This window comes from Solea solea, chromosome 17 (assembly GCF_958295425.1).
Source record: "Solea solea chromosome 17, fSolSol10.1, whole genome shotgun sequence".
Classification (NCBI taxonomy): domain Eukaryota; kingdom Metazoa; phylum Chordata; class Actinopteri; order Pleuronectiformes; family Soleidae; genus Solea; species Solea solea.
This window is the reverse complement of record NC_081150.1, coordinates 14,406,049-14,418,299: the sequence shown is the minus strand read 5'-3', so window position 1 is coordinate 14,418,299 and position 12,251 is coordinate 14,406,049. Positions and strand designations below refer to the sequence as shown.

Below are 12,251 nucleotides of genomic sequence, written 5' to 3'. Positions count from 1 at the left end.
GCTGAGGCAAGGGTGGGGATAGTTGAGCTGCTCTGCACTGTCGTGGGACATCTCTCATCTATTCACACGAAGATAAATCTCAGGGTTTTCCTTCAAGTTACACCGATAGGTTTGGAAAGTTGCGGTCTCAGGCCACTGTAGCTCTGATAAGTACGATAAAAGCTGAATCGACTTCCTTTTTTTCTTATGTGAGGGAAAGTGACAAGAAACAGTGACGGTGACGTGCGCTAGGTCACAAGGTCAACTTCTGCTGTCAATGCCAAAGAAAAGAAACGTTTTTTCTTCCTACTATTATCTAAATCTAGGCAATTAACATCAAATATGATGATAATAATTGTTTAACAAATAATACTTCTCTTTCCAGATTAAAACATCCACTGTTTTATCTGTTGTCTTCAGCTTCTATGAATCTGACATGTAAAATCATCTCTTTTAGAGCTTAATAAGTTCCAGTCTGTATTTACACGCAGGCTACTTTTGAAGAGGAGCAAACCGACAGGAAGCCACTGGATAACTGTGAAGGGAAAATCTAAATGATCCATAACTTGCATGACCACAGTGGTGTGCAGTGCCACCATAGTTTTCTGCTTTAACCTGAAAGGACTCGCTATCCTATTTCTGTGGATCAGAACGTTTGACAGCCTCCCTCTGCGGCACATCCTGATGCCATGCTGCTTTTTTAAACACGGGGGGCCGACCCGCCCACCCTGCAGCAATGTCGTAATTGCTTTATCTTGTGCGTCTTTCTTTAAAGGACGCCTAATTGAGGGCGTTCGCCGCACCCTTTCCTCACGAGGCAATCAACCTGCGGCGCTATCACCACATCTTAATAAAAACTTAAATGATTGGGCCGCAGCCCAGGACTTCCCACAGAAATAGGAAAACAAAGAAGGACGAACAGAAAGAAAAAAAAAGCAACGGAGAAAACATCCTGACCTCGGGGAGTGGACTCTGAATGCACAGGATGTCGAGAGATTTGTGTTTCCAGTGAAGTAGAGAAGGGAAGAAAAAGAAATTGACTTGTCACGCAAACAGCAGTGCAGAGACCACACAACTGGGAGGAGCTTTGTATATACGATATGATTAATGGGTCTTGTTTAACCTTGAGTATTCAAAACATTTACACTATGCAGAAGTTTCAGTACTTTAATGATAATAATTTAATTAAACGCAATTCACTAATACACATGTGCTTTGCATGATTGCATACTTGCTTAAATGTTTGTCCACATGTAAGTTATTAAGAGGCGCGGCAATAATTTACGTAATCCCACATGTTGTACAGCATACAGTTAATTTACTCCCGAAACAACTTCTCAAGACAGCTTTACTCCTCGAGCCAAATCTGTGAGTCAGCAACACCCTTAAATTCAGGGAGACATGGTTACATTCACATGTAACAGACCGTGGTCGCGTTTATACAAACACACGGATGTGATGATATTAGTCGCGTTCGCAAGTATGCCTTTGTATATGTGCATGTGCATGTGAAGGCACCCCGTATAAGGTTAGGGATTAAAAGTGTTATCTCTAAAATATACTGTTGCTTTCCTCGATTATATCATTCACATTTGTTATGATTGAGCCAAAATGATAGTATCTTAATTCTATAAGCATTATGTAAACTTAACTTGTTTTCATCATAGGAACTGTACTAGATGATGTGCTGTATATATAGGTTTCACTTCAGTTATAGATGAAAAACACTTTTTAATTCAGTTTCTTTTTATTATTGACTCTCTTGATCATAAACACTTACTGTTTCAATATGTAAGACTCCTCCTTTTTTGGATAAACCTTTTATAAAAATAAATAAATAAATAATGGCTGGGATGACTCTATGTGTGGGAAACTTTGTAGATAAAGTTGTCTGGAAAATTCAAGCAGATGTGATGCAAATTGAGACAAAGCTGGGGTCGGAAACTTATTTTTTTTGGCAATACCTCCACAATCACCTCCCATCCTAATGAGATCTGCACCCCCACTCGGTTCTTTTCTTCCAGTCTTGTAGAAATAAGACCCATGATGGGAGACTTTGACCAAAGGACAGTTTAGAGAGAGAGAGGACGTGTCTCCTATTGGCGCTTATAATAAGCTGCTAACTTTTTTGACAGAAAACAAAATGAGAAGCAAATTAGTCAATAGAATCTGGAACTCCCTGCCAAATTAAAAACAAAACAAAACATAAAACCTATTTTCATTCTTCTGCATTTCCAGATTTCAACGAACTCTTAGTTGTTGTTGTTGTTTCTTTTACATTTGGTCTGCACATGTTTTAGTGATTTTGTATTATCTTTTATCTTATTCATGTGCCTGGTTAGTTTGTCTTCCACTGTGTGAATTTATTGGTGGAGTTAACTTTTTAACTTTGTTCTAGAGAAAACACATGGACATTTTTAAACAAGTGAGCATACAGGAAATGTTTATTGAAAAGGAAAATAGTTATAAATCGAGAGAACTCAGTATATACACATCTATATATATAGATGTATATATATATATATATATATATATATATATATATATATACAAATATATAATGTGTGTATGTTCCTGTATATGTATCTTTGTGAGGACCAAAAAACCTAAGGAAGTAAGGACTTTTTCCTCAAATTCTCTCACCCATTAAAGGGGATTTTTGAGGGTTTAAACCTGGTGTTAGTGTTAGGGATTTAGTTGTGATGGTTAAGGTAAGGGTAAGGGGCTATAGGGTATACATTATGTCAATAAGGGTCCTCACTGTGAATGCTGCACAAACATGTGTGTCTGTGTGTGTGTGAGACTCTTTTGAGGGAAAGATCTCAGGACACAGATCCTCGATCTCCAAACAATAATATTTAACGACCTGGAGTTGAGTCTCAACAATTCAACTGAACAATAATTCTCCAGACTACAGTTTTAAGTATGATGTTTCATTTGGCTGCCTGGTGTGTGTGTGTGTGTGTGTGTGTGTGTACAAACCCACTTGAGAAGACTGAACGCAAACATACTGAAGGATTTAAAACTACAGCTTAAGCAACTCCCCTCTTTCTAAGACCAGAACTTTTGACCTCTCTTCTCTGACGTCGCGCAACTGCTGAACGGGGAACACGTCGGCTGCTCTTTGAGTAATAAACCACGAGTGATTGAAACCTCGATAGTCACGCCGTTCCTGGTTGAAGCGTATATAGATCTGGTCCCAGCATCTGTCTGACACCGGCTAATGGTGAACAGATTTACCAAGATGAGGGAAAAAAGCAATGTTCTTCCGCCTCTCTCTTTGTGAGTATGTGTCAGACAAGGCAAATGTCTGTGTCTGATTACTGTGTCAGCAGCGATGATGCTGTTACTGAAGTGTCGAAACTTCAGTAACAGCACTCTCGGGGAATCAGTGACCGACTCTCATGCAATATTTGTCAGTGTCGCTCGTGTGATAATGCATCAAGAAGCTGTCATGTATGAAGTATGTTAAAGGGGTACTTGAGTAAAAGTATCTGACCAGAGAATGACTTTGGTAGAGGTTGAAGTCATAATATATAAGTCATATAATAATATCCCTTAAGTAAAAGTCGTATGACATTTACTGTATTGTAAAGCAGTCATCAAGACTAGAGAAGCTCTATATAAATACAGACCATTACCAATTCCAACGAGTAACGATGATAGTAGCGGAGTAAAAGTTGCTAGAAATATAAATAACATAGTAAAGTACAGATACGTGAATTTTGTACTTCAGTGCAGTAACAACATATTAGTATTTTATGTTGAGTTACAACACTGCCAACCCTTTTGCAGTTATTTCATACAGGAATATTATTCAAACATATTTGCATAAAAAAAAGGGAGAGAAGCCATTTTACATCTAAATAACTGAGTATTTGTAAGCAGCTGCCTTACATTAGTGTACTGTGACTGTACTTTGTTCTTTATCTCTATGAGGACATTCAAAGTTCAGTTTAGTTTTTTCTGCATAGATCTACTTGTAAAAGTACTGGGTTTTCTTTTTATTACACAGCTTTTAGTACCTCAATTTCTCATTAAATCATTATCCTTTACAAATAGCAGCTACTGCTTTAGAGGTGCCAATTACTTGTCTTCCTGAGTCCACTCTTTCTTTGATTTTATTTCATTCTCGGTTACGCTTTTTGTGTGTGTGTGGATGTTTTACCATACATTGTGTTCAGGACACACCCACCACTTTAACCATTTCCGCTGCTGCTGCAGCCTTGAGACCCGTCCTCCAAATGTTTTCTTAGTGTACGTTTGCAGCAGGACCACTGATTGAGGATGACTATCAAAGTAAGAACAACACCCGAGTGCTGATGGTTGACATGAAGCAGGGGCCTGGTTCTATTTAGCTAAGCTGGCTTTGTTGTGAGAGCTCATTCTTTACATTACATTACATTCTCTGGCCAATGATTGGACTTGTCGTCATCTTAAAATTACAACCCCACTCTCGCTTTGCAGGCACTTTAGGAAGCAGGGTGGCAACAAAAATCCCTATACCATTGATCCAGTTTTCAGACGTTCAAGCTTCTTGGTACAATATAGGGAAGTGCGTGGCTACTAGAAGCTACAGATTAGAAATCAAGTGTTTGCCATAGCTACAGTTCACCTTCCTTTTGACCTTTATCAATACGTGTAGAGGAGGAGGAGGAGATCTGTTTTCAGTGGCCTTTTGGTTTCAGATGTTCACTCGCGTGTGTGATGAAAGCCTAAGAGCCGAGGAGCCTGTTTGCAAGTTTTGTTGTGCTGCATCAAAAAGCACTCAGTGAAAAGGAAGGAAGCTGCTCTGCCTTCATTAGAGGCCTCGCTGAACATTTCTGTCCCATTCACACGACAGCAGCTCAGGCTGTTTATATGTTATGTAGTATGTATAAATATGTGTGTGTTATGTAAAATCAATTATTTTTATGCAAAAATGGAGACATAACTGCATATCTTTTTCATTGTAAACATTATATTGATCTTTGTTAATAATACAAAATCCCTTTATTGTCATTTAACTCTGGTACAATTAAATTATACATACTTATATATATATATATATATATATAAATAACTATATATATGTATATATATATATATATACTGTATATATACGTATATATACATATATATAAAAGATAACATAAAAGAGCAACAGTGGCAGAGAAAAAACAACTATAGAATATAAAATAGGACATGTTTACTCTTCTCAATAATAATAATCATTCGTATTTGAAAACACGGTCGCGTCAGTTTTCTGCACTGAGCCCTGAAGCGGGTTTTTTTTCTTCAGCATCCTGTTTGGAAGCCAAAGGGACCGAGTTGTGTCGAGATAACAGCTCAGACTAAATGAACTGTCTTTAGACTGGACAGACGGATGTCACTGATCTACACAAGTGTATTTTCGTCGTTCTTGCTACGAACATGTTTTCATCAGTTTCCTCCAACTTATTTCCTGCCCTCTCTGCTTTTCACTTCTTCTAGTTTCTACTCTTCTAAAGTAGAGAGTACTTACTTAGTGTAACAACAACAAGGGGAATGTGTCCTCTGCGGCGTCCCCTGCGTTTGATGCATGTCTCTCTTGGCAGTTATTCAGAGAGTTGACTGATTAAGAAACTGCAGTTGCATTTGCTGCAGAACTTTCACCAGGTGACATTGTTCATTCATATACATATATAAATATATATACATATATGTATATATAGACATATATATATATATATATATACATACATACATAGACATATATATATATATATATACATACATATACATATATATGTATATATATATATATATATATATATATATATATACATACATAAGAAGCTTTAACAATACAGAACATGTTCATATTCATGTCCCCATCATATTACAGTATCTGCTACGCAGGAAGACAAACTGACGCCAAAGTCGTAAACATTTTCAATTACTGAGGCACACTGCTGGAGTTGATAAGCCCCACAGGATGGCACAGCCGGGCTTATCGAGCTTGGTCAAGCCAGAGTTTCTCTGCTATCACTTCATCCACCGGCAGAGAGAGAGAGAGAGAGAGAGAGAGAGAGAGAGAGAGAGAGAGAGAGAGAGAGAGAGAGAGAGAGAGAGAGAGAGAGAGAGAGAGAGCGAGAGAGAGAGAGAGAGAGAGAGACAGAGAGAGAAACCCATCTCTCTTATCTCTCCTTAGCTGCAGAAATAACACTCACCTCAGGTGACCCATCTGGCTCCTAAAGGTATGTGTAATGTGTAACCTAGGGATAATTGGCAGAAATTGAATATAATAACACGGCAATTACAATAAAATTAGTTATTTGTATAGTGATAATTATTTAAAGGGGAAGTAATACTATGGTGACTCCATGTTATTTCAATAGTAATCAACAAGTAATAGTTTGATATTATGGTAATAATAATATATGGTAATATGGTAATTATCAATTTTGAATCACAAATATATGTGTATTACACCGATGGTAGCCTATAATAATTCGATTTATCAAGCTCTGACCTTGACCTGGACTTAACTTTGGAAACAACAAGGCATTGCTGTAACATGATCTATCCTTATCACCTCACTGTTACTAATGTTATTAGGCAGCTGGAAATTGCATTAGAATTAACATGGAATTACCACTACCTACTTAATAATTATATTAATAACAGCACTTCCAAGCTGCCAAACTGCCAATCAAACCCTCCCTCTCCCTAGACTGTCAGAGAGATACAGTGGAAACTATGACTTGGCATGCAGACAAGAATACAAAAATTCAGGCCACATGTTTATCTTGAGTTAAAGAAGTTTGTTATTACATGGAAACGGTGCTAATTTCAACACAATGGCAGTGCGTGTGAAATTATGGCAATATGGTTAGCTATAATAACAATATGGGGGCTAGAGAGGAATTTTGTATGAGCCAAAATGAACAATCTCTAGTTTTAATTACAGCGTGGAAACCAAAGTTGGGCTCGCATCAGAAACAACCATAAGAGATCAAGCGTGGGTGGAATCCCAACAGCTCAGCCTGTGGAGCCATCTGCACTTAGTAAATGTAGAGTGTGTGAGTCTAATTCACACGACCACCGCCTTATTTGAAGCAGGGGCCTGCAGTTACACACAAAGAGAGGAAACGCAGAAGCATCTTTCTGATCGGACAAAGTAAAAACATGAACGATGTGCTGATCACGGGCAGGAGGAAGCTGCCTTTTATTGTGTATACATCACATCATCAATTTTATGGCAATCACAACACTCATTGTCTGTGCCTTGTTACATAGAGTTACATACAAACATATACTTACTTTATTTTAGCTACATAGCTAAATATGTATTAATATTTTTAATACAAAGCAAAGTAACTGTTTAATTTCAATGCTATTAAAATATTTTGTTTCTAATGCAGTTTCAAGCTTGGTAACAACAATGATAACACTGTTTACATGCATGTTAAAAGTCTGATATTAGCCGGACTAAAACAATAGTTTTAGTTTTCCTAATGGCATGTAAACATGTTAGTCCGAGCTGGTCTTAGTCAGACTAACAAACCTTGTTAATGAATGAAATCATCTCAAGTTGCTGATTTTAAACAGTTAATTAAGCTTCTTCTTGTTTTTGTAAATAAATCAACTGGCTTAACTACACATTTGTATGTATTTAAATGTTATTGAACATTTAATTAAGTTAGCTTAACTTAACTACAACTACTAATTATACAAAACGATTAAATGTCACCAGTCCTGTATCATTCATTCAGTGTTGTATCATAAATTCTTATTAACAATGTTAATATAAGAAAAGTTAGTATTTTAATTAAACACAGAATAGCACAGTCAATACTTAAATGTAACATATATTCATAATACACACACACAACATTTTCCATTACATATTAACAGTGTACAACAGCACCTGAATCACAGTCACTCAGCTCTGCTGGGCAGTGTTAGACACAAAATGGCCGCCGCGCGGTAGAACGCGACTACTTTTCACTCCATTTACAAGCAAATTAAGTGCTTAAAACGAACGTAACCTTTATGAAAAAAGACTCTCATTCATATACATTCACTTGGTAACACAACTATTTATGGTTCATTCCATGTTTACTGACCTGTATTAAGTAGGTAAGAGAAGAGCAATGGGGATACAACGCGTACAGTTTCCTCCCAGATTGCCTCTGACGAAAGCGGAAGCTGGTGTTCCCTTACCGGTCCCCCCGAACAACAAGAGTCGAAACAAACGTTCTGCCACCCCTGCCGCCATGAAAATGCTTACGCCAGCAGGTGTGGTCTCAAACTCTTGGCTCAGGTTACTGTCTGTTCCACCCTGTCACGTGTTCTGTGAGTTGGCATCATTCACACAGGTCTCCTGTCTTTGTGTGTGTCTAAAAAAGCTAGTGTGCCAAATTAAATTTCCTCTTTATTCTCGACTGATTGCTGAACAGGTCAAAGTGCTGTGCGTTTGTGTAACAGTGGGAAGCACTTGTTTATTTTCTGTGTGCACAAAGAGGGGACATTTTCACATGTGTATGTCATGTGTATGTGGTAACACAAAACAAACACACGCTATAATGCGGAATATGTTTATTGATAAAGACTGATGAGTCATAGGCAACAGATGGTATTTAGATAATTTGGGAGGTACACTTGCAGGAGGCAGGACACCAAGAGGCCACGTTAGAGTTGTTGCAGCCATGCTGTTTCTTCAAATCTGGGCAGTTACTGTACTTATCAGAGTAGGGACAGGGGTTGGCTGGGAGAGAAATGGAAAAAGAAAAAAATTAAAAGATGTCTCTGACTTCTATTTTTTACTTGACCCTCTAACATGCTCCAAATATAACCCACAGGAGTGTTTCCTAATGTACCACGCGCAGCAATAGGAGAGATACTGCACTGACAATGACAATAACACATGAAAAGAAAACAGGACTTTTCCTTGGCTACGGTGTTCAAATGGATGGAGACACTCCCAAGGTATCAGATTGCTGTTATTTTATACCCATACTATGAGTCATGATCTGCTGCAAAAGTTGGAGGACCGGCTCATTTAGTTCCTCCTTAGTGTATTTATTTACATCCGCACTATTGTTTTATTTTATTGTTTCAGGTTGTGCTGTCTGAGTCTAAATCAAACTTTTATTTTCTTCACTTCGTTCATTTCACCTCATCACTACACCCTTTTTTATTAGCTTTATGAGCTTAGTGTGTTCTCTTATTTCATCTTTGCTGATTGCTAAGATCTACAATAGCATTTTCTCACTTCCTCATTTTGTTTCTCCTGCTACATTTGTGATATCATTTTTTTTGTTTGTAGGGTGGAGTGGGTGTTTTTCTTATCCCGTGAGGCACTTTCATTTAATCTCCTTTGTATCAAAAGTGCCACATAAATAAACTCTGACTGATTGACTGAGTGTGATATTATTTACTGATACATATAAGGAATATAAAGAATGAATGGTTAGCAAAATATTGCATTTTTAGTGCTTTACAGATGAATATTTTAATTGCTTTGACGCGTAAGCTTCTTGCTCCCGTAAATAGTTGACATTTCATACTGATGTGATTCCCTGATTCTGTGTATTTTTGCCACTTACTGCACAGTTTGTTGTCGCAGGCGTTGGGACAGTCAGCACAGGAGCGTCCTTGTTTGTAGGGATGAGTGTACTGGTAGTTACCACTGTAATGTAGGCCAGAACATCAAATATTACAACAGGACATTGTACTAGAGTTACAAATCAGGAAATCAAGCCAAACTAAGCAAGGTGTTGAAGGGCGTAAGATCCAAGTTGCGTATTTTCGAATTAAAGGTGACTAAGTACTTTCCAAGATTATTGTATTAGAATAGAACAATACTGTCGTTAAATCATTTTCAAAATTGTGTTCACTTACGGAGGGCAGTAGTGGCAGACATAGAAGTACTTGTATCTAGAGTTGGGACAGTAGGCCATGGCACAGCCAATCTGGTTGGACCTGTACCAAACAATCTGAGCAGGGGGGGGGACAAAAATTTAAAATTGAAATGTTTAAATCCATTTTTTAAATTCTGCACCGTCCAAGCAGCTAATGGTAAGATGCAGTTTAACAGCACCTGTGTGAAATGTCCGATCACTCCTCCGTTGATCGATCCTTGTCCATATCTCCAGTCCTTCACCTCGTCGTACCAGGACTGGATGGCACTGGACCACGAGTTCTTGACGCTGGACATGTACAGGTTCTCTCCACAGCCACTAGCTGCAGTCAGAGGAGAGGAGAGAGAAAAAAGCAGTTCTCTCTTTTGTGATCAATACAAAAATGTTGTACCACTTCACTCGGAGGGGTGGTGGTTTAGCAAAATGCCTGTTTTGGGGTTTTAGCAGTAGTAATAGACACGAAATGTGTCTTGAAAAGCTCAACGTTTAGATTTGAATGTAGAATTAAATACCGAAATTCTGCAGTGGATTGCCTTAGGTTCTAAATGGGCTGGTACATTAATTTATTTATTTTTATAATTAATTTAAACAACATTTGTTGTCAATGTCATTGCCCAGTTGCATGTACAGTATGACGCTGTACATGCACTTTAGAGACATTAATTAGACATTGGACTAAAGACACTTCTTGAAAAAAATTAGATTTTGATGTCAGTGTGAAATACAGCTTTATTAAATGATATGGATTTCATCTGAATACTGAACCTTGTAAAACATTGGGAATAAAGACGTGCAAGATTAAATCCCACAGTGTTTTTTTCTGAAAGTGCAGCTGACGTGTTTGCTGTTATATTAATAAACTCACTGCTGATCACTCGGTTGCTGTCGGGGCTGTGGTTCATGGAGCACCCATTGGCCCATCTCTGAGCATTGTTCGCAGCCTCATTGTTCCAGTTCTGTGGGAAGCAGAGGAGAAATCAGCACGTGCGAACTCTAGCATATCATCTACGATTTATCATCGAAATACAATACTTACCATTTTCAACATGTTGCTGGCAGTGGGACTAACACCTCTCCTCAGGGTATTATGCTTGTTGACAATCTCACTCTGCTCCGAAGAGGTGGCCAAGACTGCAACGTTAAAAAAAAAGAAAAAAAAGAAGAAGAAAAGATGCAGATTCACTCATATTTGTGAATTACTGTACAGAATATTAAAAGACACTCAAGTGAAAAATATGGCAAACACTCACCTGCCTTCATGTAGGATCGTCGGAGATGGGAGGAAAAAAAGAAAAAAAATAGATGTTTATTCTTATTTATTTATTTAGTGCTCACACGGCACGGATCTGTGCCACAGGTGCACCCATGGTAAATCGCTGTGAGAATAACACACAACTCCTTATATGGACATCCTGGGAGTGTGTGTTTATTGGTCACATAGTCTGGCTTTAAAAATGCGGGGGGGTTTATCTTCTCATGTGTTGAGTCAAAGTTATGATTCATCTTATATTCTATTTTTAGATATTAAGCAGGGATAATTGTGCAGAAGTCACAGAATTAGACCTTTTTTAGTACCTTTTGCTCAAGTGTGTTTGTATAGTTGGTGAAAATAAATTGATTTTCATCAGATTGCCTAGGTTGTGCTAAAAAATACACTCTATATTGCACATTCTTATAGCCTCTGTATATACTATATGTTTACAGTATAGTATAACATAGTAACATATAGTCATGGAAAAAAAGCAACCAAAAATATTCTGTGTTCTCAGGGTTAAGTCAAATTAGGACCAAAATCTTTAGCCTGGTTTTTAACTGACCTTTATTTCCTCATCTATTTATATAAACCATTAATGTTTCATTTCTTATCCCTCAGCCAGGTTAAAAGTGGATTACTCAACAGCATCATGACTCTCTCCTTGTTTCCCAGCAGTGTTTTATTTCCACGTCTGTGGTGACACAAAATAACTTCAGGTTAAGGAATGAACCCTCATTCTCTGAAACACGAGTGACGTGTAGTGGTCGGAATATGAGTTGTCCTTTCAGTGTACAAAAAGATCAAATATCTCTCGAGGGAAAAGTTAAATTTGTACAGTCACAGAAGGAGAACGCATTTCACAATTTGCTCTTCAACTGCCATTTCATTTTTTTACTCACCTGCTCTGCCCAAAGAGCAGGCAAGAGGCCGACCGCGCACAAGAAGGTGAAGGCGTACATCGTCGTGGTTCAGTCCAGGACTGTCTACCTCTAGCCACAGGTGTCCTATTTATATGCAGACTGAGGACACGCCCACAGAGACACGTGGCGAGTGAACACAATCTGAAAGATAGCATTTTGTCAAACATGGCAACGGTGAGAAATCCTTGAAAAATGCAGGTTTGTGTGTAC

At 38.0% G+C, this 12,251-nt stretch overlaps 1 protein-coding gene across 1 annotated transcript; it reads right to left on the bottom strand.

Moving 5' to 3' along the window:
* Positions 1-8,526: 8,526 nt before the first annotated feature.
* Positions 8,527-11,126, bottom strand: LOC131444050 (cysteine-rich venom protein-like). The gene is made up of 7 exons (XM_058614172.1): positions 11,117-11,126; positions 10,903-11,048; positions 10,732-10,822; positions 10,046-10,188; positions 9,847-9,941; positions 9,552-9,634; positions 8,527-8,710 (listed from the first exon to the last, which is right to left on the bottom strand). Exons 1-7 carry the CDS (start codon positions 11,124-11,126, stop codon positions 8,583-8,585), a joined length of 696 nt encoding a protein of 231 aa, XP_058470155.1. The 3' UTR covers positions 8,527-8,582.
* Between the last annotated feature and the right edge of the window lie 1,125 nt (positions 11,127-12,251).